This window comes from Perognathus longimembris, chromosome 4 (genome assembly GCF_023159225.1).
Source record: "Perognathus longimembris pacificus isolate PPM17 chromosome 4, ASM2315922v1, whole genome shotgun sequence".
NCBI classification, from domain to species: domain Eukaryota; kingdom Metazoa; phylum Chordata; class Mammalia; order Rodentia; family Heteromyidae; genus Perognathus; species Perognathus longimembris.
This window is the reverse complement of record NC_063164.1, coordinates 865973-890466: the sequence shown is the minus strand read 5'-3', so window position 1 is coordinate 890466 and position 24494 is coordinate 865973. Positions and strand designations below refer to the sequence as shown.

At 69.2% G+C, this 24494-nt stretch overlaps 1 protein-coding gene across 1 annotated transcript in view; it reads right to left on the bottom strand.

The window, feature by feature from the left end:
- Positions 1-24494, bottom strand: part of Kif1a (kinesin family member 1A) — an 83882-nt gene that overhangs the window by 40474 nt on the left and 18914 nt on the right. The window contains 32 exon segments of the mRNA XM_048344391.1: positions 3372-3571; positions 3573-3660; positions 4239-4376; positions 4826-4911; positions 4913-5005; positions 5303-5350; positions 5352-5440; positions 5443-5454; positions 5869-5962; positions 6047-6119; positions 6209-6333; positions 6335-6390; positions 7477-7491; positions 7494-7529; positions 7532-7558; positions 8628-8734; positions 9084-9163; positions 9755-9830; positions 10166-10245; positions 11240-11373; positions 12915-13057; positions 13589-13667; positions 14980-15055; positions 18379-18396; positions 19028-19093; positions 19723-19800; positions 20247-20358; positions 22080-22258; positions 22666-22731; positions 23105-23284; positions 23638-23714; positions 23940-24102. Coding sequence (XP_048200348.1) covers positions 3372-3571; positions 3573-3660; positions 4239-4376; positions 4826-4911; positions 4913-5005; positions 5303-5350; positions 5352-5440; positions 5443-5454; positions 5869-5962; positions 6047-6119; positions 6209-6333; positions 6335-6390; positions 7477-7491; positions 7494-7529; positions 7532-7558; positions 8628-8734; positions 9084-9163; positions 9755-9830; positions 10166-10245; positions 11240-11373; positions 12915-13057; positions 13589-13667; positions 14980-15055; positions 18379-18396; positions 19028-19093; positions 19723-19800; positions 20247-20358; positions 22080-22258; positions 22666-22731; positions 23105-23284; positions 23638-23714; positions 23940-24045 — 2837 coding nt within the window. The 5' untranslated portion in view covers positions 24046-24102.

Genomic DNA, 24494 nt, shown 5'->3' with positions numbered 1-24494 from the left:
GGTCAACCCCGCACCAAGGTCAACAACACACCAAGGTCAACCCCACACCAAGGTCAACCCCACACCAAGGTCAACCCACACCCAGGTCAACCCCACACCAAGGTCAACAACACACCAAGGTCAAGACCACACCAAGGTCAAGACCACACCAAGGTCAACCCCACACCAAGGTCAACCCCACACCAAGGTCAAGACCACACCAAGGTCAACCCCACACCAAGGTCAAGACCACACCAAGGTCAACCCACACCAAGGTCAACCCCACACCAAGGTCAAGACCGCACCAAGGTCAAGACCTCACCAAGGTCAACCCCACACCAAGGTCAACCCCACACCAAGGTCAACCCCGCACCAAGGTCAACCCCACACCAAGGTCAACCCCGCACCAAGGTCAACCCCACACCAAGGTCAAGACCGCACCAAGGTCAAGACCACACCAAGGTCAACCCCACACCAAGGTCAAGACCACACCAAGGTCAACCCCACACCAAGGTCAACCCACACCAAGGTCAACCCCACACCAAGGTCAACCCCACACCAAGGTCAAGACCGCACCAAGGTCAAGACCTCACCAAGGTCAACCCCACACCAAGGTCAACCCCACACCAAGGTCAACCCCACACCAAGGTCAACCCCACACCAAGGTCAACCCCACACCAAGGGCGCCCAGGGCTCCACAGGTGAGTGACACCACACCAAGGGCTCACAGGTCAATGCCACACCAAGGGCAGGCACCCAGGGCCCCACAGATCACTGACCCCACACCGAGGTCAACCCCACACCGAGGGCGCCCAGGGCCTTCACTGGCTCCCCCACGCTCAGCCTCCTGCTGTGCCCGCACGCACCCAACCGCGCCGCCAGCCCGGCCCCTGGGCGGCCCCTCCCCCTCTGCAGTGCCAGGCCGCCCCCTTGGGGAGGCCTCGGGGCACGGAGCCCCGGGCTCACGTCACCGGGGCAGCAGGTGCCGCACCCTCCACCCCCCCCCGCCCCAGGCCCCAGGGCACCCAATGCCAGCGGCGGAGGCCCCCGAGGGCCCGACTCTGGGGGCAGGGGGTGCCCCTGGCTCTGGCCGGGAGTCCAGAGCACCTTGAAGCAGACTGAAAAGGCCGGGGAGGAGAGGAGGGGAGGGGAGGGGAGACGGAGCGAGGCGGGCGGGCGGGCGGGAGGAGGCCGTGCTAACCACAGATTGGTGAGGTGCAGAGACGCATGCTGGGGCTGGGAAGCCCCTCCCGAGGGCACGACAGTGGCCCTGACGTCGCTTAAGCTTTGGAGAGAGAGCCGCGGCGCCCGGGAGGACCCAAGGAGCATCGGCGGTGGGGTCTCCCCCGGGCGGGCCTGCGCAGCGGCTGGGCGGGAAAAGCCAATTCTTGCCAAACCGAAAGGTCAGGGTGATGCCTAACGGAGCCTCCGAGAGCCCACGACCCGGGGCTCGGGCCTCTCCCGGGCAACTTGCCATCTGCTCGGTCGTTTTGTGAAGTCTCAAGTCCACAAGAGGGGGAAACAGCCTTGGAAGGACCCAGCTCTTTCTGTGAGACTGCAGAGCCCACACCCCGTTTCTCCCACTGTCCTCTTCTCCCTGCCTGTCCCCCCCCCCCCAGCCTACCTGACACCCGGAGCCGCTCCCAGGGCCCGGCAGGCACGGGGGGCCTGGCACAGAGCCGAGGGCTTGGGGGGAGCCGCCTGCCCCTCCTGCCGGGGCCCAGCAGAGCCAGGACGTCTAGGGGACCACCGGCCAACTCGCCACCCCCACGGCCAGCTGAGGACGGACAGCCAGGGGAACCGGGTCAGAGCACGGTGTGGCGGGCCGTAGGACGTGGGGTCTTAGCTGAGCGGAGCAGGGGCATCTCATGCCATCACTTCCACCCGAGGAAGGAAGAAGGGAAGGAGGGAGGGGAGGTGGGGAAGGAGGAGGGAAGAAGGGAAGGAGGGAGGGAGGGGGGGGAGGTGGGAGGAGGAGGGAAGAAGGGAAGGAGGGAGGGAGGGAAGAAGGGAAGGAGGGAGGGAAGGAAGGAGGGAAGGAAGGAAGGAAGGAGGGAGGGAGGGAGGGAGGGAAGAAGGGAAGGAGGGAGGGAGGGAAGAAGGGAAGGAGGAGGGAGGGAAGAAGGGAAGGAGGGAGGGAGGGAAGAAGGGAAGGAGGGAGGGAAGGAAGGAAGGAAGGAGGGAGGGAGGGAGGGGAGGTGGGAAGGAGGAGGGAAGAAGGGAAGGAGGGAGGGAGGGAAGAAGGGAAGGAGGGAGGGAGGGAGAAGGGAAGGAGGGAGGGAAGGAAGGAGGAAGGAAGGAAGGAAGGAGGGAGGGAGGAAGGGGAAGGAAGGAAGGAGGGAGGGAGGGAGGGAGGGGAGGTGGGAAGGAGGAGGGAAGAAGGGAAGGAGGGAGGGAAGGAAGAGGGAAGGAAGGAAGGAAGGAGGGAAGGAGGGAAGGAAGGAGGGAAGAAAGGAGGGAAGGAGGGAAGGAAGGAGGGAAGGAAAGAAGGAAAGAAGGAGGGAAGGAAGGAAGGAGGGAAGGAGGGAAGGAAGGAAGGAGGGAAGGAAGGAAGGAGGGAAGGAGTGAAGGGAGGGAGGGAGGATGGAAGGGAAGGATGGAAGGGAGGGAGGGAGGGAGGGTGGTAGGGAGGGAACAAAGGAAAGAGGGAAGGAGGAAGGAAGGAAGGATGAAAGAGGGAAAGAAGGAGGAAATGAAGGGAGGGAGGGAGAGAGGAAGGGGACCCCAGAAACCCTTGATCTTCAAGGTTCCATCTTTAGCTCTTGGATTTTAGCATCGGTACCCCAAGGCCAAGACTCATGGGAACTTCCATCAGCCTAGCCCAAGAGCACACTGCCACAACTAAGATGGCTGCCGTTGAGGCCGCCTTCCCCTTTCCACCCTCGAGGGCTCTGCCGCTGCCGCTGTTGGCCCTCTCCACGCCCCGTGCCCCTCCTCTCGCTCCTGCCCTGGAGACCAGGGGCCGGCTCTCTTCTGAGCGTGTGTGATGGTGGGGGGGGGCGGGGGAGATGAAGCCATCCTCACCCCCGGGGGAGGGAGAGCCTGCCAGGCCCCTGGACCGGGCGGGAACGGGAGGCCCGGCCTTCCGCGCCCCGGCAGGCCGACTGAGCACAGCCTCCCTGTGCCCGCTTCCCCCGGGACGAGGCCGGGGCACCCCGGCCCGCCTCGCCCGCGCCCACGGGGGTCCTCGCCGTGCGCCGCCCCGCCACGGCCGCCTCCCGGGGTCTCCACGCCCGGGCGGGCGCGGGGCGGGCCCCCCTCTGCCCCGGGGCGGCCTGTCCCCCCGCCTGCCTGGCCCGGAGGGTCCGGGTGGCCCTGACGTCCGATCGTGCCACTGCAGTGCTCCTGCACAAAGAGCGGGCTCCTCCCCAGCATGCGCGCCTCGACCTCACCAACCTTCCCACAAAACTGACAGGGGGGGCCGGTCGTAAAACGGGTCCCGGCCGTCGCACTGCGTGTGCTCCCGAATGACGTCGTCCTCCAGGTCCTCCTCCTCCTCCTCCTCCTCCTCCTCCTCCTCCTCCTCCTCCTCCCCGAGGCTCTGCTCCTCGGCAGGCTCGGTGGCGGTGGTGGTGTCGGAGTCGGGGCTCGAGGAGGCGGGGGGAGGGGGTGAGGGCAGCCATGCGCTCGCTCATGCATGTGTTGAGAAGAGGGGAGCCCTTGCAGCCAGAGATGACTGAGCTGAGGTGAGTGCGACAAGACAGAGAGAAGTTAACACCGGGGACTCCGGAGGGCGGGGCGGGGCGGGGGCTTCCGTCGAAAACCACGCGCACGCGCACACGCACAGCACGCAGCACCCAGCACGCGCCACCGAGAACGCTGCCGTCCACCACGAGAGAGCCCGACCGGCCCCCAGCCCCGGGAACGAGCCACAGCCGCCGCGGCCGGAAGGCTCCGGAAGGTCCAGAAGGCACTCAGCGGCTGTGCCCGCCTGCCCGCCCGCCCGCCGGGCCCCCGGGGGACCTGGAGGCGCGGAGGGTCAGCGGCGGGGCGGGGGGCCGGGGTCCGCTGTGCAGGACGAGCCCCCCCCCCCCGGGGCCCCGGCGGCTGAGCCGTGGCACACGCGTGTGGCCGCGTCTGGGCCCCCGGCGTGCCGAGCGCCCCGTGCGTGCGTGCGTGGTGAGGGGTGTGGGGGTGACGGGGGGGGGGGGCGGGGAGGAGGACCGGGACCGAGCTGGGGCGGCCGGGTCTGGGTCCCGGGAGGAGGCCCCCCTCCCCCCGCCGGCTCCCCCGCCGCTCCGCCCGGGAGGGGTGCGCACCTGCCCACCAGCCGGAACCAGGGGAAGCGGTCGTAGAAGGGATCCCCGCCCGTCACCACGTTGTCGCAGTCCTCCACGACGCTGGAGGGCACCTCCGCCGCCCGGTCGTACATCTCCCGCATCAGGTCCAGGCGCTGCCTGCGGGGCGCAGGGGCCAGGCGGGGCGCTCAGGCCACCGCGCCCCCCACCCCGGGCTGTCCTCGGCACCCCGGCATCGCCGGTGCCCCCCTTCCCCGGGCACTCGGGACCACGGAAGGGTCGGCCGCGAGATCTGCGTCTGAGCCACGATCCCTCCCGGGCCCGGCAGGCGGCAGCACCGGGGCCTGGCGGACACGCGGACAGAGCCCAGCCGAGCCTCGGAAGTGGGGCTCATTGTCCCAGGGGTGATCACGGGGGGTGAGGCGGGGGTGGGGCCACCCAAGGCCACTGAGGACTTTGAACACTATTGTCCTCGCGAGGAAAGACGTGGAAGGAAGACAGTGCCCCGCCCAGGCAGCCCCTCCCCTACCACTCAGCCCTCCCCCCGCCCACGCGGCCCCCCCCACTCCCACTCCCCCCCTCCCCCCCGCCCGGCCCCCGGGCCCCACCTGAGCTTCCCCAGCGTCCAGTAGTGGGTGGCCCCGTTCTTCTGGTCCTGGACCTCCACAGCCACGATGGTGCGGGGGAAGGGGCGGCGTCTCCCTGGCCTTGGCGGCCTCGGGGGGCAGCAGGTCGGGCGGCAGTGGGGAGTACAAGGTGTCGGTGAGGAGGACAAACTGGAACTGGACCTGCGCAGCAAGCCCCACGATGCCCGTCAGCCCCGCAGGGCACGGAAGCCGGTCCCGGGAGGGCCCCTCCGCGCGCCGGGTCTCCGCCACGCGCCAGAAACCTTCCAGCCACCCCTGGGAGGGGCCGCGCCTCCCTGCCACCGGGCCCGCCGTCTCCCCTGAGCGGGGGCGGCCTCCGGGCCGGCAGGGCTGCTCTGCCCCCCTCCCCCACCCTGGCTGGGGGCGGCCGACCCCGGCACACGGGCGACGGCAGCCCCCCCCCCCACAGGGAGCGTGGCCGAGGGGCGGGGCGCCCACCTTCTTCTTGAGCTCCACGCTGATGGCGTTGGCCTCCTTCAGGAAGATTGGCGTTGCCCCACAGCCTGGTCCCGCAGGGACGGGAACTGGTACCCACCTCCACATTCCGGAAGGCCCAGAGCGCCAGCTCGCACTCCGCTCCGTCCAGTGGACTGCGGGGAGAGGACGCGCGGGTCACCCGGGAGACGCCGCCACGCTGCCCGCCACCCCCCCGCCCCTGCGCGGTCACGCCGGTCAGCGGCGACCTGGGGACTGCCCATCGGTCTCCCGGGAAGCACTGGCCGCCGGCTCCTCTCGGGCGAGGGCCCCGCCCCCCTCCTCCGGGCCCCGCCCCCTCCGGGCCCCGCCCCCTCCTCCGGGCCCGCTCCTCCAGGCCCCGCCCCCATCCTCCAGGGCCCCACCTCCCCTCCTCCAGGCCCCACCTCCCCTCCTCCAGGCCCCACCTCCCCTCCTCCTCCGGGCCCCGCCCCCTCCTCCAGGCCCCGCCCCCTCCTCCAGGCCCCGCCCCCTCCTCTGGGCCCCCCGCCCCCTTCCGGGCCCCGCCCCCTCCTCCGGGCCCCCCTCACCTTCATCCTCCGGCTCCTCCTCCTCCTCGTTCACCTCTGGGTAGTACCTGGAGTCCATCTGCTTCTGCAGGGCCTCCAGCTTGCTCTCGTAGTCCTGGGGGGAGGCACGGCGCGTGACCCCCCCCGGCCCGCCCTGCGGGCGCCCGTCCCCCCCCAACCCCGGGAGGAGCCCCCTCACCAGCCGCTGCTGCTCCAGCAGGTAGGTGGCTTCCTCGCGCTCGCGGCGGTACTGGTCCTCCAGCTCCTGCAGCCTGCAGAGGGCGGGCGGGCGGGCGGGGTGAGCGCCGGGCCCGCGGGCGGCACCCCTCCCCCCCCCCCCCCCGGGGACCCCGGGCCTCGCCTCTGCTCCATCTCCTGCTTCATGTCGATGCCCTGCTTCTCCAGCAGCTCCCGCTGGGCGAAGGCCCAGTCCACGGGCTCCGCGGGCGTCTCCGCGCAGGGCGTGCGCTCCCGCTCCTGGCGCGCACTGCTCGGGGTGGTTGAACCGGAACACGTGGCTCTTGCCCATGATGATGCGGTTTCCTGGGGACAGAGGCGAGGCCGGGCGTGGGGACCCTCGGGGGGGTCCCGGGGAGGCGCGCGTGGCCTCGGCGGGTCCATCTCCCGCGCTTCGCGCTTTCCCGCTCTCTCCGGTTACTCTGCAATCAGTTCCCTCGGGCTCCGGGAACAAAACGCCCTGGAACTGGCCTCCCCGCGCTGGCTGTCTGCGGGAGAGTGTCTGTGCGCGCCCCACGGGGCTCCCGGGCCCTGGGCACCACGCGTGAGCCATGGGGTCTGGCGTCTGCCCTGCGGGGTCTCGCCCCTGCTTTGGTCCCCTCCGCCTCTGCTGTGTTCGTTTCCCTCCCTTTGGGAACGAGGATGCGTCCCCCGCCCCCGCCCCGCACGACGGCCACCGTGTGATCTTCTCTGATTTCACAAGGGCTCACGCTGGAGTTTGCCCAGAGTCTCAGAGGAGACTTGGAACTTGGAAGTTTTAAGTAGCAACAAAACTTTCTAGGGCTGGGAATGGGGCTTAGCGGTGGAGTGCTCGCCTAGCATGCGTGAAGCCCTGGGTTCGATTCCCCAGCACCACATATGCAGAAAATGGCCAGAAGCGGCGCTGTGGCTCAAGTGGCAGAGTGCTAGCCTTGAGCAAAAGAAGCCAGGGACAGTGATCAGGCCCTGAGTCCAAGGCCCAGGACTGGCAAAAAAAATTTAAAAATATAATAGAAAACCTTTCAAGACTGAGAATTCTTGGTGATGAACTGAATGCATTTGCATTACGAAGGCCTCCCTTGTGTTCCCAGACCTACCGCACCCGTCCACCCGGCCCCACGCCCCAGCTGTACCTCATCCAAACATCCACCCCGGCCCCCCAGGCCCCAGCCATCCACCCCAGCCCCCCACACCCCCAGCCATCTACCCGGTCCTCCACAGGCCCCCAGCCATCCACCCTGGTCCCCCACGCCCCCAGCCATCCACCCCGGCCCCCCCCACGCCCCCAGCCATCCACCCCAGCCCCCCCAGGCCCCTAGCCATCCACCCCAGCCCCCCACACCCCAGCCATCTACCCCGGTCCTCCACAGGCCCCCAGCCATCCACCCTGGTCCCCCACGCCCCCAGCTGTACCTGATCGTAGGATGCTGGCTCAGTGACCTTCTTGCCGTTGACGTACGTGTCTGCCCCTCGCAAGGCTCGAGGGTCACCACAGCTACAGGACAGAGAGACGGGGTGGTGAGGGAGGGGGCTGTCGCTCTGACAGCTCCACTTGCCTGGCCTTAGTGTGCCCCCCCCAGCCCCAGCTCCTAACTCCTGTTCACAGAGCCATGCACAGTGACGCACTGGGGCCCCAGGGGAGCCTCGTGGGTGTCCCTACATCAGGGAGGAGGAAATGACCCGCGTCACGGCCTGCCTTCCAGTGCCGGGTCTCCAGTCAAAGTGAAGGCCATCATAGGAACCATGTCCCCTAGGGCTCTGACGGGACCTGGCCGCCGGGGGAATCCTGGGGTACCCGTGCCCCCAGCAATGCACCGAGAAGCAGCACCCGGAGCCAGTCAGGCAGCTGAGGAGAGGCTGGCGGACCTGGGCTGGTGGGGGGGGGGGGGCACGGGCCCCTGGTGTCAGGTAGACCCGGCAAGCTCCAGGCAAAACATGAACTGTCATCCTCTGGAGAGAGGCCAGTGGGCAGGTGGGGTGCACAGATGGCTACTCCCCCGCTACGGGCCTGCCCCGGAGCCAGCCGCATTGCCCTCCCCCCTCTCAGTACTCTGCCTGCTGCCTGGCCTTCAAAGAGGCTGCCCCCCATAGAACACCAGCCTTCCCCCCATAAAACACCAGCCCTGGCCCCCCCATGAGAACACCAGCCTTCCCCCCATAAGAACACCATCCCTGGCCCCCCATGAGAACACCAGCCCCCCATAAAACACCAGCCCTGGTCCCCCATAAGAACACCAGCCCTGGCCCCCCCATAAGAACACCAGCCCTGGCCCCCCCATGAGAACACCAGCCTTCCCCCATAAGAACACCAGCCCTGGCCTCCTATAAGAACACCAGCCCCCCCCATAAAACAGCCCTGGCCCCCCCATAAGAACACCAGCCCCCCCATGAGAACACCAGCCCTGGCCCCCCCATGAGAACACCAGCCCCCCCATAAGAACACCAGCCCTGGCCCCACCTGGCCCTGACGAGCGCCCCACTTAGGATGGGGTGGCGGGGCGGGCGGCTGGCAGCCCAGGGTGGGGTGGGGTGGGGTGGGCGGTGGGGGCTGCGGGCGGGGCTACCTTCGCCGCCTCCCCGGGAGTCGCTCCGGAAGACACAGTGCTCCTCCTTGATGAAGTGTCCGCTGAGAACGATGTCCTGCCGCCTCTCCGCGTCCTCCCTGCCCACTCTGCGGGCGGGGGAGGGGAATGAGGGGGCGGCGGGGCCCAGCACCCCACAGTGTCCCCCGCTGCCCCCCCACCCCGAGACCAGCCTCCGGGAGATGCCCGGTGGGGTTTTTCTAGAAGCGCCCAGGGTGTGCACTGCAGGAGGCAAAGGTGGGCGCAAGGCCCCCCCAAACACAGCCTAGCCAGCGGAGAGCCGCGGGGCCCGCGGGGGGTCCACGGTGCCGTTCTCCAGGAGGGGCTGGCGGGCCACAGGGTTGGGGCGGACGCCGGGGCTCGGGGGCCCTCCCACGGGGCGACGGGCATGGCCCTCCCGCCCCAGGGCCCCACCCTGGCCGGAGGCCGAGTCCCCACCTGGTGACCCCGTCCTTGATGTAGTAGAGGAGGCACTCGGACATCAGCGGGTCCTCGTTGAGGTTGACGAGATGCGGCGTCTGGGGGAAGGAGGAGGGTCACCGCTCCGGAGGAGGGGCGGGGGCGCCCCACGGGCCCGCCCCCACCCCCAGGCCTGGCTTCTGAGGGCACTGCCTGCCCCCCACACCCCGCAGCCCGTGAGGGAAAGGGTCCCCAAGGAAGGCCCTGGGTCAGGGCTCCGGGACCCCGGGGCCAGCTCAGTTGGCCTCGCTGGGCTGGGGCTGTCCCTCCTGGGGCCTCTCTGGCCATCTTTGCCCAATCAGAGGTGGGCACGGGGTACCGGTGTGCCTGGGGCCGGAGCCCATCCCCCTAGAGGCTGGCCTGGCAGCCAGGGGCGCTGCCCCCGGGGGGGAGGGCGGGGGGTATGAGAACCCAGGAGCGTCTGGGAGCCTCTCGGGTTCCCGGGCAAGGGCGGCCGGCCCGGGGCAGTGGGCCCTGCGGCCTGCGAGGGCCCCGGCCTCATCCCGGCCTCAGGAGACGGGCCCACGTCACCGGGAGGACTCACGGGGAGGAGGGGGGCCCAGAAGTCTGGGAGGGAGGAGGGGAGGGGGGGAGGGGCCCACCCCCCAGGGGCAGCCCCCCACCCACACTGGGGCCGCGGCGCCGCCTACCTTCTTGGGGGAGAACACGCCCAAGGTGCCGCCATCCTCCCTCATGGCCACGCCCATCTCCGCCAGCAGCGCCTCCCTGGAGGTCGGAGCTGGGGTCAGCGGGGGCTCCCGGTGTCCGGGCCGCCGCCACCCCGGGCTGGGGCGGGCTCCGGGTGCCCGGGCCTGGGCGCCCGGCGGCCCCCGCGGCAGCCGTGACCCCGGGGTCTGCGCAGCGAGCGGCGGCGTTGGCGGCCGGCCCCCAACCCTGCGCGTGGTATCGCGTCCGCCCGGGGGTCGGGAAGGACGGGCCGGTCCTGACGGCAGGGTCGTGCGGGGCAGGGCTGGAGGTCGGGGCGCGGCCCTCACCCAGCCTTGGCCGCGGGCCCCTCGCTCTGCCTCCCCCCCCCCAGCCTCGGTCTCCCCGCCGCTCACCGCTCCATGCGAATGGCCTCCGTCCGCCGCAGCTTCTCCTCCCACGTCTCGTTGAGCTCGGCGATGATCTTTTCCGTCTCCTGTGGGGGAGCAGGGCGGAGCCGCGTGAGGCCCGCGTGCAAGGGAGCGACAGAGGCCCGGAACCCGGGGAGGGGCGGCAGGGAGCCAGCCTGATCCAGCGCTGGGGAGCGGGGAGCGGAGAGGGCGGAGGGGCCACACGGACGGCGTGGGGGACTCGGGGGTCACAGGGGACGGCGTGGGGGACTCGGGGGGCACACGGGACGGCGTGGGGGACTCGGGGGGCACAGGGGACGGCGTGGGGGACTCGGGGGGCACAGGGGACGGCGTGGAGGACTCGGGGGTCAGAGGGGACGGCGTGGGGGACTCGGGGGTCACAGGGACGGCGCGGAGGACTCGGGCCACACGGGACGGCGTGGAGGACTCGGGGGCCACACGGGACGGCGTGGAGGACTCGGGGGGCACACGGGACGGCGTGGGGGACTCGGGGGGCACAGGGAACAGCGTGGAGGACTCGGGGGGCACAGGGCACAGCATGGAGGACTCGGGGGGCACAGGAAACAGCGTGGAGGGCTCAGAGTCCACACAGCCCCCTGCCACCCTTCTCAGTGAGCGCAGCCTGGGTGACAGCAAGCCGAGCGTCGCCAGGGCCTGCAGGGCTGCAGGAAGGGGCACGGGGGGGGGGGGGCAGGAGGGACGGGACTCCCCACGCTGGCCCCGCGGGGGCAGGAGGGACGGGACTCCCCACGCTGGCCCCGCGGGTCCGCTGCTCCCTGAGCGAGGCCGGCTGACCTCGGGACGCAGCGAGAGGCCCGGGCCGTCCCCGCGAGGCGCTCTCCCTCCACGCCGGCCCGTGGGGCCGGGGCACCCGAGCCCCTGGGGAGAAGCTCCCGCCGGGCCGCCCTCCGCCCGCCGCTGAACCCCACGCCGCCGGCCGCGGGAGGGCTGGGGACAGCCGGACGCCCCGCGCCGCACCGCCGCGCCTCCGCCCTCCGGGGCGGGGCTCCGTCCCCTCTCCCCGGCCGCGTCCCGGGGCCCGGCACCCCGCCCCCTCACCTTCAGCCTTTCGATGGCTTCCTCGCTGCCCGGAGCGAACAGGATGCGCTCGTGGAGGCTGGACACGGAGGCGGCGCGGCTGGACAGGGCGGACAGCGAGGACGAGGGGCTCACGCCCACCAGGGCGTTGGTCACTGCGGAGAGACGGCCACAGCTGGACGCGGCCCGGCCCCGCCACGGGGACGGCCGCCGGGGCCCAGGGTGGACGTGTCTAAGGCGGGAGGGGGGGCACGGTGGGCAGAGGGCGCGGGAGGGAGGAAGGAGACGCAGCCGGGAGGAAGCCGGGCCCGGGGCCGGGGGAAGGCAGGGCACAGAAACCGGGCGCGGAGGGAGAGCAGCCGCGGTGCCGGGCGTGGGGCAAGCGCATGCAGGGCCCCGTTCCCGTCCCCTGCCGCCGCGAGGGCCCATTCTCCCCACGGCCCTCTGCACCCCACCACGCTCCAGAGCCTCCGCTGCCCCCGAACCCGAGGGCCAGGGCCAGCTTGAGCTCACGGCCCCCCCCCCCCGCATTCCCCCAGCCACTGCCGCCTGCCCGGGACCCCAACACTCGTCCTCGACCCCTGCAGGTGGGCTACCCGCCGTCAGCGGGCTCAGGCGCAGCCCAGAGGCCCTCTGGAGGAGGGGGTGAGCAGAGGCCCCCCGGGGGGTCCCTCCGCCAGCCTCCCCAGCCCAGGAGCTGAGCGGCGACACGGGGCGGGGAGGCGCCCGGCCCCTCCCAGCGGAAGCAGAAGCAGCGGGCCACGCGCGGAGCGGGGGCCGGCACGGGACGGCACCGGGCAGGGCAGCGGGGCGGGGAGGCCTGCGGGCCGAGGCCGGAGGCAGGGCGGGGCAGGGCTCGGCGCCGTGGGCCCTGAGCACTGACTGTGTCCTTTCCGGGCAGGGACCCCGTGGGGGCGGCCGGGGCCACGGCGGGCGGGGGCGGACCTGAACCCGGAGCCAGGACGCGACCGCCTTCCGGCCCTCCGACCCTCCGGGGCCTGTGGGATCTCAGGGGTCAAGGCTCTGACCTTGGCCACTTTGGGCCTGAGATGACGGCCTCTCCTCTACCTCCCCGGGCCCCCCGTGTCAGGTACGGGCTGGGGGGAGCCAGGAACTGGGCTCAGAGGCGGACTAATCTCCCGGCCAGCGGAGTAGCAGGGGCACCGGCCAGCGGGCGGCCGTTCTTTATCGCCCCGAGGTGGGGGAGCCGAAGCCAGCGGGGACGTCACTGCCCCCCCCCCCCCCGCCCGCCCCGGGCCTGCCCTCCCGGCCGCCCCGCCCCGCCCCGCCCCGCGCCCTAGGCCAGGCTGGAAGCGGATGCAGTGGCAGTGGCGAATACACACATTTGGGTCCTCCAGGCACAGTGCTGGCTACGGGGCGAGCAGGCGGGGGGAGGAGAGACAGAGAAACAGCAAGTTCACCTCCAGGGGTCTGCAGGCCCATCGCGCGGGGCGGGGCGGGGCGGGGCGGGGCGGGCGGCGACAGGCAGGGTGGCAGAGGGCCTCACGGCGGGGGAGCAGAGCCCCCCCACCCCCGCTCCACCCCCACACCAGGCCGAGGAGAGAACACCAGCCTCATCCCGGCCCCACCCACACGTGATCTGCGGCGGAGCTCGGCCGGGGTGGGGTGGGGTGGGGTGGGGGGTCACGCGGGGCGGCCGGAGGGCCGGCAGCCCCGCCTCCGCGCGGGCACTCACTCTCGGTGATGTCGCCCAGGCCCTGGGCGTACAGCAGGTCCCGCAGCCGGGTCACCTCGTCCTTCAGCTCCCGAATCAGCTTGTTGTTGGGGTCCTCGTTGATGATGGCGTTGCAGCGGATCTGCTTGGCCCGGTCCGCGTACCTGGGCAGGGGAGGCAGGTGTGGCCGCGGGGCAGGTGCGCGCCCCCGGGGCCGGGGGGGCCCAGCCTGGGGTGAGCACAGCCCCGGGGGACCTGGCTGGCCGACGGCGGGGGTGGCGCAGCCCCCCCCCCCCCACCGCGTGAGGAGACGGCGCTACGGGGCAGGAGGGAGAGGGCCTCCTGCGTGCAGGTGCACCAGCCCCCCTGAACCCAAAGCACGGAACCCGCCCGCGTCCCCCCAGCTCGCCGAGGGCCCCCGGTTCCCTGCCAGCAGCACAGCTGCCCCACCTGCTGCCACACGGGACCTGCGACCCCCAGGCACGGCGCGCGACGAGGCTGCATCGGGACCCGGGGAACCCAGGCAGTCCCCGCCAGTGACCCCCGCCCCCCCCACCCCGCCAGGGACCCCCACCCCCCCCCCGCCTCCCCCGCGAGCCCTCGGTGCACCCCGCCCCCCCCCCCCGCGAGCCCTCGGTGCACCCCGCCCCCCCCTCCCCGCGAGCCCTCGGTGCACCCCGCCCCCCCGGCCTCACCTCAGTGTGCTGAGAGTCTCGTCGTAGTTGATGTCCGCCGGGCTCAACGCCGCCACCATAGCCGTCCTGGAGTTGCCGCCTGAGGGGAGACAACGCGGTCACCCCGCAGGAGGTCTCGGCCCCGAGGGGGGCCTGGGGGGCCCCCCCCCGCGCGGTGTTCTCCCATGAGGAGGCCCAGGCAAGGGGAACCAGGTCGCCGCCTTCCCTAGGCGCACAGGTGCGGGCCGGGGTGGCGTCCACGCCGCCCCGCGTTGCCCCCGACACAGGGCCGTGTCACGGCCGCCACCCCCCGTCCCGGCCCACGGCAGGTGCGGGCGTGGAGGGCTTCACAGGGCTTCCTCCAACAGGCAGGCTGCCTGGGCTCGGGTTTCCCCCACACCCTTCGCGGTCGCCATTTGAAACGTTTTCCTCGGCGTTTCACACCCGACTCCGGGCCCAGAGCGGTAACAACGGGCCGGAAGCCATTTCGTTCTCTCAGGTGGCAGGGGAGCCGCCTGGCGGCCTCGGAGGCTGCGCCAGGGTCGCCCACGGACCCCACCCGGCCTCCAGGACACCCGCTACCCCTGCCCCAAGCGTGGACAGAGGGTCCCGCCGTCTCGGGACCCCGGGACCCCTGATCTGCCCCGGGCCTGGGCCTGACTCCCGGGGAGACCCCGGAGACAGCGAGGTCACGGTGGGAAGGACGGGCCTCGCGGGCCTGGGGAAGGGGTCTCCCCGCCCCCACCCCGGGGCCAGGGCTGGCCGCGGCCCTGCGGGAGCGGCCTGCCTCCCGGCCTGTCCGTGTCACACGCAGGGACGCGCGTGTCTGCGAGCCCCTGGCCCCGCTCAGCTCCCGCTGTCCCCAGGAGACGATCCCCCTGCTCCTCTCTGCCCGGCAGGCCTGCCCCGGCACACAAACGCTGCCCGGCTGGGCGTGGGGGGGGCGGCCGGCGCGCAGAGCCCCCCGCCGCTCCCCCGGCCAGCCTGGGCCTCGCCTCCCAAGCTGGCTGAGGCTGTGCTGTCAGGATGGGATCCGCGCCGGGCGTGTCGGCCTCCATCCGACTGTGTCCCTCTCTCGGGGCTTGGCACTCCGGCAGAGAGGAGTGGGGTTCACGGAGCCCCTGCCCCCCAAAAGCCAGCAGGCACGCGGAGCTCCCCCAAAATCACCGAGTCCTACATCCACGTTACAGATGGGGAAACCGAGATCTGGAAGGGTGTCGCGGCCAGCCTCACCCACCGGGGTGCGCGTTCCCCGGGCCCCGGTAGTCGTCCTGACCCCCGGCTCCCCGGCACTGGGAAGGGCTGGCTGAGCCCAGGAAAGGGGGGTGGTCCTCTCTCCCGGTGGCTTCCCTCCCCCGGGTGGCGGGGGAGGGGGGGCACAGCCCTAGCACGGGGCTCCCCAACGTCCTCACCCAGGTTCTCCCGGAGGAGCCAGGTCAGCACAGAGTCTCGGTACGGGATGAAGTCGGTCTTCTTCTTTTTCTTGTTCTGTGAGGACACATTCAAGGTGAATCCTGAGCCCGCGTCAGGGAAGGCAAGCGCAGGGCCTGCAGAGCGAACCCCCAATCCAGAGGCGGCGGTGCAGGGGGCTCCGCGCCGCGCCCGGGGCCTCAGGCCTCTGGGTCTCCCGGCTGCGCCAGGGCTGAGGGCGGCCTTCGCCAGCCGGGGCGTCTTCCCTCTGCTCCGTCTGAAGCAGCACCTCTGGCCGGAAGGAAGAAGCCTCTGGCGGGCCGGCTCAGCGCACCTCTGCCCTTCCCCATCCGACCCTCTCCTGTCCTCCACACAGTCCCTAGGCCCTCCTTAACTGTCTGCTCTGCCCGTCCTGGGGGCTGCGGGGGGGGGGGGGTCCTCTACACTCCTGCTCCCCGATGGCTTTTTATGCCTCTGTTAAGACCAACAGCAGTCACTCAGAACAGGAACTGGTCCCTGGGTAATGGCTGCTGGAACGGCTTCCTGCGGATGCTCGGAGGACCCCACCGCGGGTGGCTCTCGAGTTACTTGGCAGCCTCTGTCCATTCACCTACGTGCTCGTGGGAGTATCTGCAGAGCGTCTGCCCCGGGCCCCGCCCCCCTGTGTGCATGGGTACCCCCCGTCCAGTGGCGCTCTGCCACCTCCCAGAGCCACCCCGCTCCTCCCCTCCACCTCCCCCCGCCTGTCATCCCAAGCCAGGTCCACGGCACGCCGCCCTCCTCCCTGCCAAACAGGCCGTCCTCGCCCAGCGCACGCCGCACACCGCAGCCGGCTCCCAGCCCTGCTCAAGTCCAGCCCTGCTGGGCCAGCCAGCCGGCTCTGCCCACGGGCTGAGGACCAGCCGGGCCCTGGGCACCCGGCCCAGAGGGGACCGAGTCCTCACACAGCTCCACCCAGCTCGCCCCCTCAGGGTCCTTCCACACGACTGACCTCGCTGGCCCCCTTCTCAGGCAGCCCCCGCGCTGCACCCCGCGCGGCACTCCCACCAACACTGCGACCCGCACTGCACTCCTATGGCTCCCCGCACTGCATCCAACACTGCGACCCGCACGGCGCTCCCACGGCTCCTGCACTGCATCCAACACTGCGACCCGCACGGCGCTCCCACCAACACTGTGACCCGCACTGCATCCAACACTGCGACCCGCACTGCACTCCCACGGCTCCACGCACTGCACTCCTATGGCTCCCCCACTGCATCCAACACTGCGACCTGCACTGCACGACTATGGCTCCCACACTGCATCCAATACTGCGATCCGCACTGCATCCAACACTGCGACCCTCACTGCACTCCTATGGCTCCCTGCACTGCATCCAACACTTGTGACCTGCACTGCACTCCTAGAGCTACCTGCACTGCTTCCAACACTGTGACCTGCAATGCACTCCCCACGGCTCCCCACACGGCATCCAACACTCTGACCTGCACTGCACTGTCCTCGGCGCCCCACACTGCATCCAACACTTTGACTGCACTCCTACGGCTCCCCGCACTGCATCCAACACTGTGACCGCAAAGCACTCCCACGGCTCCCCGCACTGTGACCGACACTGCATACAACACTGCACCCCGCACCGCACTCCCACAGTTCCCCAAACTGCATCCAACACTGCGACCTTCACTGCACTCCCACGGCTCCCTGCAATGCATCCGACACTCTGACCTTCACTGCACTCCCACGGCTCCCCACACTCATCCAGCATTGCAGCCTGCACTGCATCCAACACTGCCACCCGCACCGCACTCCCACGGTGCCCCCCACAGCATCCAACACTGCGACCTGCACTGCACTCCCAAGGCTCCCCACACTGCATCCATGCAACTGCATGCACTGCCACGGCTCTCCGCACTGCACTCCCACAGCTCCCTGCACTGCACTCCCACGATTCCCCGCACTGCATCCAACACTGGGACCTGCACTGCACTCCCTCAGCTCCTCACAATTCCCTCCCACAGTTCCTCACATCTCTTTCCCTCCCACAGCTCCTTATAATTTTCTCACACTTCCTCCTGTCTCCCTCCCACACTTCCTCCCATTTCCCTCACACTTCCTCGCTATTTCCTCTCACACTTCCTCCTGTCTCCCTCCCACACTTCCTCCCATTTCCCTCACACTTCCTCGCTATTTCCTCTCACAGTTCCTCCTGTCTCCCTCCCCGCTCCTCATGATTTCCTCCCACAGTCCCCCATATCCTCTCACACTTCCTCGCTATTTCCTCTCACACTTTCCCCCGTCTCCCTCCCCGCTCCTCATGATTTCTTTCATACTTCCTCACTATTTCCTCCCACACTTCCTCCCATTTCCCTCACACTTCCTCACTATTTCCTCTCAGTTCCTCCTGTCTCCCTCCCCGCTCCTCATGATTTCCTCCCACAGTCCCCCCATTTCCTCTTACACTTCCTCCCATTTCCCTCACACTTCCTCACTATTTCCTCTCAGTTCCTCCTGTCTCCCTCCCCGCTCCTCATGATTTCTTTCATACTTCCTCACTATTTCCTCCCACACTTCCTCCCATTTCCCTCACACTTCCTCGCTATTTCCTCTCACACTTTCTCCCGTCTCCCTCCCCGCTCCTCATGATTTCTTTCATACTTCCTCACTATTTCCTCCCACACTTCCTCCCATTTCCCTCACACTTCCTCACTATTTCCTCTCAGTTCCTCCTGTCTCCCTCCCCGCTCCTCATGATTTCTTTCATACTTCCTCACTATTTCCTCCCACACTTCCTCCCATTTCCCTCACACTTCCTCGCTATTTCCTCTCACAGTTCCTCCTGTCTCCCTCCCCGCTCCTCATGATTTCTTCCCACAGTCCCCCATTTCCTCTCACACTTCCTCCCACTTCCCTCCCGCAGCCCCCCATGCTTCCTCACACAATCGCAGAGTTCCCCGCCCTCCCCCACAGTGCTTACCTCAGTCCCCCCGTCACCCCATGCGCGTTCTCCCCCTTCCGCTCAGTCCCTCTGTGTCCCCCGTTCTTCAGCCTTTCCTACCCCACCGCTCCTCGCTCCAGACACGGGGCTCCCCGGCCCTTCCTGCCCCAGGCGCTGGCTGCCGTAAGCCCTGGGGGGCCTTGGGGCTGAAGGCCGACTTGCTGTGGCTCACACTCAACGCTTGTGTTCACCCTCGTGAAGGGTCACGTTTCTGTTTCTGCCTCGTCCGTGCCTTCTGCCATGTGGTCAGAAGAGCTGTGGCGCTCGCCCACTAGGGAGTGGCGGGGGCGGAGGACACGTGACTACACGAAGTGAATACACGAAGGGCTGAGATGCCCTGGGGAGCCGGGCTGAGGGTCCCCAGTCCCGCTCTGACCCTTTCACAGGAGACCAAGCAGCTTACCTTATTGGGCCCAGAGTCCTGCAAAAGAAAGGACAGAGCGGGTCTGAGAACCAGAGGAGAGGCTGGACTCGCAGGGGCCGGGGTGAGGGGAGGAGGGCGGCTCCCATGGCCTCAGCCCACTGACCGCACCGTGGCTGGCCGCCCCGAACTGGTAACAGACCAAACGAGCGTGTGGCCTCTCAGGCCGCTGTCGCCCAACCACCACCCACCTCAGAATAGGGCAGGGTCTCCAGGGCCCACGAGGCCTGGGGAAGGGCCTGCCGAGCCCGGGCCCTCCCCTCCACGTGCGGTGGGCTTCTTCTGGAGGGTAGCTAGATCGGGCCAGCGCGAGGCAGGGCTGCCCAAGGCCATGGCAGGCGACCCTCGGAGCGGCCCCGCGAGGGGGGAGCCCAAGGCTCCAGGCGGTAAAGGGGACCGGGATTCCAGCTCCAGCCCCGTGGCCCCACCTCCTCTGGGCTTCCTCCTGGATGGCAGCCACCTCCCCAGAGTGGGCACCTGAGAACAGCTATGGCGAGCTCCCGGCACCTGAGAACAGGCACAGGGGCCCCCCGCAGTCTCCAGGGCGGGCCCAAGAGGGAGACACGTCTCCAGTCCAGCCCCCCGCTCCAGCCCCGGCAGCCTGGCGTCAGGCAGCCTGGAGTCAGCTCACCATCTCAGCCAGGGCGGAGATGACCTTCCCCAAGGTGGTCAGGGACTTGTTGATGTTGGCTCCTTCCTGGGTGTGGAGGAGGAGGCAGAAGGTCAGCAGGCTCGCTCCAGCAGGCTCCTCTAGGGCCTGACCCACGGGGCACCTGCCCGCTGGCCTCTGGGGCCACCGTGGTAAGGGGTGCGGTGGCCGGCCTTCTAGAGGCCCTACCCGGCCAGGAAGGCAGGGGCTGTGTTCCCCCGGTTCCGTCGGCAGCCTGGCTCCGCCTCACACCCCCCTGCCTGGTACAGCCTCCAGAACCCCTCAGTCCTCGCGTGTGGCAGACCTCAAGCAGGGCTCGGGACGACACAACACCACCTCCTGGCACAAAGGACTGTGTCCACGGGACAGTGCCCCTTGGGACTCTGCCAGCCAGGTCACCATGTCCCCTTGGGGTGGGAGATGGACATCTCTGGTGCAGGCGGGGACCATGGCAAAGGACTGCTCTCCAGACGGGGTCTCTTGTCCCTGTCTACTGAGACTGTGTGCCAGGAGACCCCTCAGGCCGAAGGCTCTGGCCTAGGCGCCCACCCACCCGGCTCAGGGTGACGCTGAGGGGGCTCCAAGCTCCCTCTGTCCTCAACCAACCACCCCGTGGCTTGCCAGGCCTAGGCACGGGGCCCCGCTGGCTGCGCCCTGGAGGAGCGGCCCGGCCCTACCTTGAGACGTGTGCCCTTGGCGCCGGTGGAGTCGGCCCGCTCGCTCCCCGCCAGGTCCACCAGGCTGATCTTGCTCACCTGGAACGGCAGACGCGTCAAAGGCCGGAGCCGCTCGCGGCTGCTGCGGGGGCGCCCGCTCCCCAGAGCCCCGTCCCGCCCAGGGCCCTTCCGCGCCTGTCACGGCCTTCAGAGCTCCGTTCCAAGCAGGTGCCACGCCCCCTCATCCGACGCAGCCCTCCCGCGCCGGGCACCGCTCACGGCCCCCACAGCGGCACTGACCACCAGAGATGGGAACCCAGCCCTGGGAGACACGCCTCGGCTGTCTGTGGGGCCACTGGCAGCTCCCCGGTGGAGGCCCTCCTGAGCCCACCGGGGCCCGCCGGCCCCAGTCCCCAGCCTGTCAGTGCCGCGGGCCAGCGAGAGCTCGGCCCGACTGCCGGCCCCGGCCTTCCTCGCCCCGCCACAGCCCAGCCCAGCCCCGCCCCAGGGAGCACTGCCCACCGAGGCTGCCCCGCCACGCTCACTTTCTCCGTGGTAATGTCTGTCTCCGCATCATGGCGCTTCTGGGTGAAGATGATATTGAAAACAGCGTGTGAGCGGCTACTGGTTTCATTCATGTTCGTGGCTGCCACAGTCCTGGAAACAGGAGGCCACACCAGGGTTATTTAGTCCTCCTCCATGGGTCATCTAGTCCTCCTCCATGGGTCATCTAGTCCTCCTCCATGGGTCATCTAGCCCTCCTCCATGGGTCATCTAGTCCTCCTTCATGGGTTATCTAATCCTCCATGGGTCATCTAATCCTCCATGGGTCATCTAGTCCTCCTCCATGGGTCATCTAGCCCTCCTCCATGGGTCATCTAGTCCTCCTTCATGGCTCATCTAGTCCTCCTCCATGGCTCATCTAGCCCTCCTTCGTGGGTTATCTAATCCTCCATGGGTTATCTAATCCTCCATGGGTCATCTAGTCCTCCTCCATGGGTCATCTAGCCCTCCTTCATGGGTCATCTAATTCTCCATGGGTTATCTAGCCCTCCTCCATGGGTCATCTAGCCCTCCTCCATGGGTCATCTAGCCCTCCTCCATGGGTCATCTAGCCCTCCTCCATGGGTCATCTAGCCATCCTTTATGGGTCATCTAGCCATCCTTCATGGGTCATCTAGTCCTCCTCCATGGGTTACCTAGTCCTCCTCCATGGGTCATCTAGTCCTCCTCCATGGGTTACCTAGTCCTCCTCCATGGCTCATCTAGCCCTCCTTCATGGGTCATCTAGCCCTCCTCCATGGCTCATCTAGCCCTCCTTCATGGGTCATCTAGCCCTCCTCCATGGGTCATCTAGCCCTCCTTCATGGGTTATCTAATCCTCCATGGGTCATCTAATCCTCCATGGGTCATCTAGTCCTCCTCCATGGGTCATCTAGCCCTCCTCCATGGGTCATCTAGCCCTCCTTCATGGGTTATCTAATCCTCCATGGGTTATCTAATCCTCCATGGGTTATCTAGTCCTCCTCCGTGGGTTATCTAGTCCTCCTCCAAGGGTTATCTAATCCTCCATGGGTTATCTAGTCTTCCTCCATGGGTTATGTTATCTAGTCCTCCTCCAAGGGTTATCTAGTCTTCCTCCATGGGTTATGTTATCTAGTCCTCCTCCAAGGGTTATCCAGTCCTCCCTCCTGGGGTATCTAGCTGTCTTCCATGGCAGGTACATGGTTTCTGGAGGAGGCAGCCTGCTGACCCAGGTCACTGGACACCAGATTGACCTGACTTGTGGGGCTAACATGTACCCCTGAGTGTCACTGCCCCTCCCACTACCAGAGCCCCAGCCCTGCCCATGCCCCACGGGGGTCCTCAGCCCACACTGCCTCAGGGATACTCAGCCCACATGACCTCAGGGGTCCTCAGCCCACACTGCCTCGGGGGTACTCAGCCCACACTGCCTCGGGGGTACTCAGCCCACACTGCCTCGGGGGTACTCAGCCCACACGACCTCGGGGGTACTCAGCCTTCACTACCTCGGGGGGTACTCAGCCCACACGACCTCGGGGGTACTCAGCCCACATGACCTCGGGGGTACTCAGCCCACATGACCTCGGGGGTATTCAGCCCTCACTGCCTCGGGGGTACTCAGCCCACATGACCTCGGGGGTACTCAGCCCACACGACCTCGGGGTCCTCAGCCCTCAGGACCTCGGGGTCCTCAGCCCACACTGGTCCTGTCACGTGGGGGTGGTGTGTAAGGAGTGCTTCCAGCTCCAGGGCAGAGGCCCCCAGCGGGGTGGGGGTGGAGGCTCCCTGGGGCCTTCAGGTGTGGGCGCAGGGCGGTGGGGGGGACAGGGCGGACTGGCCAGCTCCCCCTGCACCTGGCCTTGTTCCCTGAGTCCATGAGGTCCTGGATGTCGTTGTAGGAGGTGACGGCCAGCTTGGAGAGGTCTTCCACGTAGGGACCGAGCAGCGGGTGCTCCCTGACACGCAGGTTCCCCTTGTTCTTGGGGTTCAGGAGGTCACGGACACGCTCGCAGTAAATCTCCATGTAGCTGACCTAACCGGGCCAAGGGCCGCGGGTCAGGAGCCCCTAAGGGGGAGCCTGGGGCAGTCCCCCGCCGGTGGGCCACCCCGCCCGCCCGGCCTCTCCCCTCCCGGGGCTCGTTCCACGGCACACCTGCGGCCGCTCCGGGGCCTCGTCAACCGTGGTGCCGCCAGGCCGGGCTTCGAGGCCCCGGCCCTGCACTGGGCAGGGCCGCCTTTCCACGGACACCTGCCAAGTTGAGAACCACCCCCAAGCAGTCTCTGCCCCCCCAGGGGTCACCCCGCCTTAGATGAGCTCGCTGGCTTGGTCACAAGCAACAAGCGAAGGGCCCGCGGCAGGGACTCACTTGAAACCGGGAAAGCATCACCAACCCCAACTGGGCCCCTGAGCCCTGGGCGCGGGGGCGCGGGGACACCCACCTCCACCGAGTAGGACATGTTGTCGTTGGTCGTGTCATTGATCCGAGAGAAGAGGTCCTCACAGAGCTGCAGGGGCAGGGGAGACCGGGGGGCAGTGAGGAGGGGCGGCCCGGCACCCAGCCCTCCGTGCCCAGGCAGGCTGCGATTCTGCCAGGCCTCCTCCGCGCCCCGGTAGAGCACATTTCAACGTACAGGCTCTCAGGGGGTCTGCACCCCGTCCCCGTCTTCTAATCCCAGTGTCCTCCTGGCCGGCAGGGAGGAGGTCCTGTGAACTGTCTGCCGACCACGGGACCACCCCGAGTTCTCCCTTCCCTGCCCAGGTCAGCTCAGGGCCAGAGACCTGCCGGGTCGGGGCAGGGGCCGGGAGGCCGTGCGCACGCCTCCCCCGCCCCCCGCCCCTCCCCCTCCCCGGTCCCCGGGCCCCGCCCGCCCCGCGTGCCTGTGGGATGATGCCCTGCTGGTCCTTCTCCTGCTTGCCCATCATGGTGTAGGACTTGCCCGCCCCCGTCTGGCCGTAGGCGAAGATGCACACGTTGTAGCCCTCGAAGGCGTGCTGCAGCATCTCCTCCCCGATGTCCCGGTACACCTGCTTCTGCGAGGCGTAGTTGACGTCCTCGGGCTGGGGACGACAGCGGGGCAGCTGCAGGAGGCCGCGCGCCCCCTCCCTGGGGCCCCAGGGGCGCCCTGCCCGGAGGGGGCCTCCCGGAGCGGCTGGGACGGGGTGGAAGGGCATCCCTGCAGAGGGAACAGCAAAGGCCCGGGGGGGGGGGGGATCTCCAGCCCAGCCCACCCATGGGGCGGGGCTGGGGGCCTCGCTGGGGGCCGGAGCGAAGGCCCGTGGCCCGCTCCTGAGAACGGCAGGGGCGTGAGGCAGAGGGGCGGCGTGGGCAGGGGGCACGCCGCGAGCGGGCTGAGCCCGCGTGGGCCCACGGCTGGCCCGCGTCCGCCGCCCCGGCTCCCGTCCCGGCTCACCGAGGTGTGTGACCAGTAGGAGTAGTCGAAGCTGAAGCTCTTGGGCGTCTCCTTGGGCTGCTTGGGGTTCACGATGGCTGTGGGAAGAAGGCACCGTGGTCAGCGCTGAGCGCAATTCCACCCGGCCCATCTGCACTCTCCAGCGAGTGCCAGACCGGAGGAGGCCAGGGCCCGCCCCGTCCCCCCCCCCCGCCCGCCCTGCCCCCCCCGCCCGCCCCGCCCCCCCACCCGCCCCGTCCCCCCCCCACCCGCCCCCTCCCCCCCCACCCGCCCCCTCCCCCCCCCACCCTCCCCCCACTCACTGGTGGTGCTTCCCGACATCTGGATGATGCACTTGGAGTCGCGGCTCATCTCCCGGGAGTTGAAGGGGCGGACCCTCACCGCCACCTTCACAGAGGCCCCGGCCATCTCGGCGGCCTGGGTCAGTCACCGCAGCGGCAGGAGCCCCGGCAAGTCAGGACGCGCCTCGGGAAGAAGGGCAACGGGGGTAAGAAGCCCCTCCGACGCGAGGACGCCGTGCCTGGCTGGCTGAGGGCACAGGGCCTCCCTCCCTCCCTCCGAGACCCCCGAGGACACGTGAGCGGAGGCCGGAGGCTGGGCACCGCTGGCGAGGTGGCGCGGAGGGAGGGGCGCGTGGAGGGCACACCCCGGGGGGGGGCGGAGGGAGGGGGAGGGTGGAGGGCACACCCCGGGGGGGGGGAGCGGAGGGCACACCCCGGGGGAGGGTGGAGGGCACACCCCGGGGGGGGAGCGGAGGGAGGGGGAGGGTGGAGGGCACAGGCTGGGGAAAGGACTCTGGTGCGGCAGCCCCGGTGGACTGGCTCAGGTAGGCGGAGGACAGCGCACCCCTCGCCTCG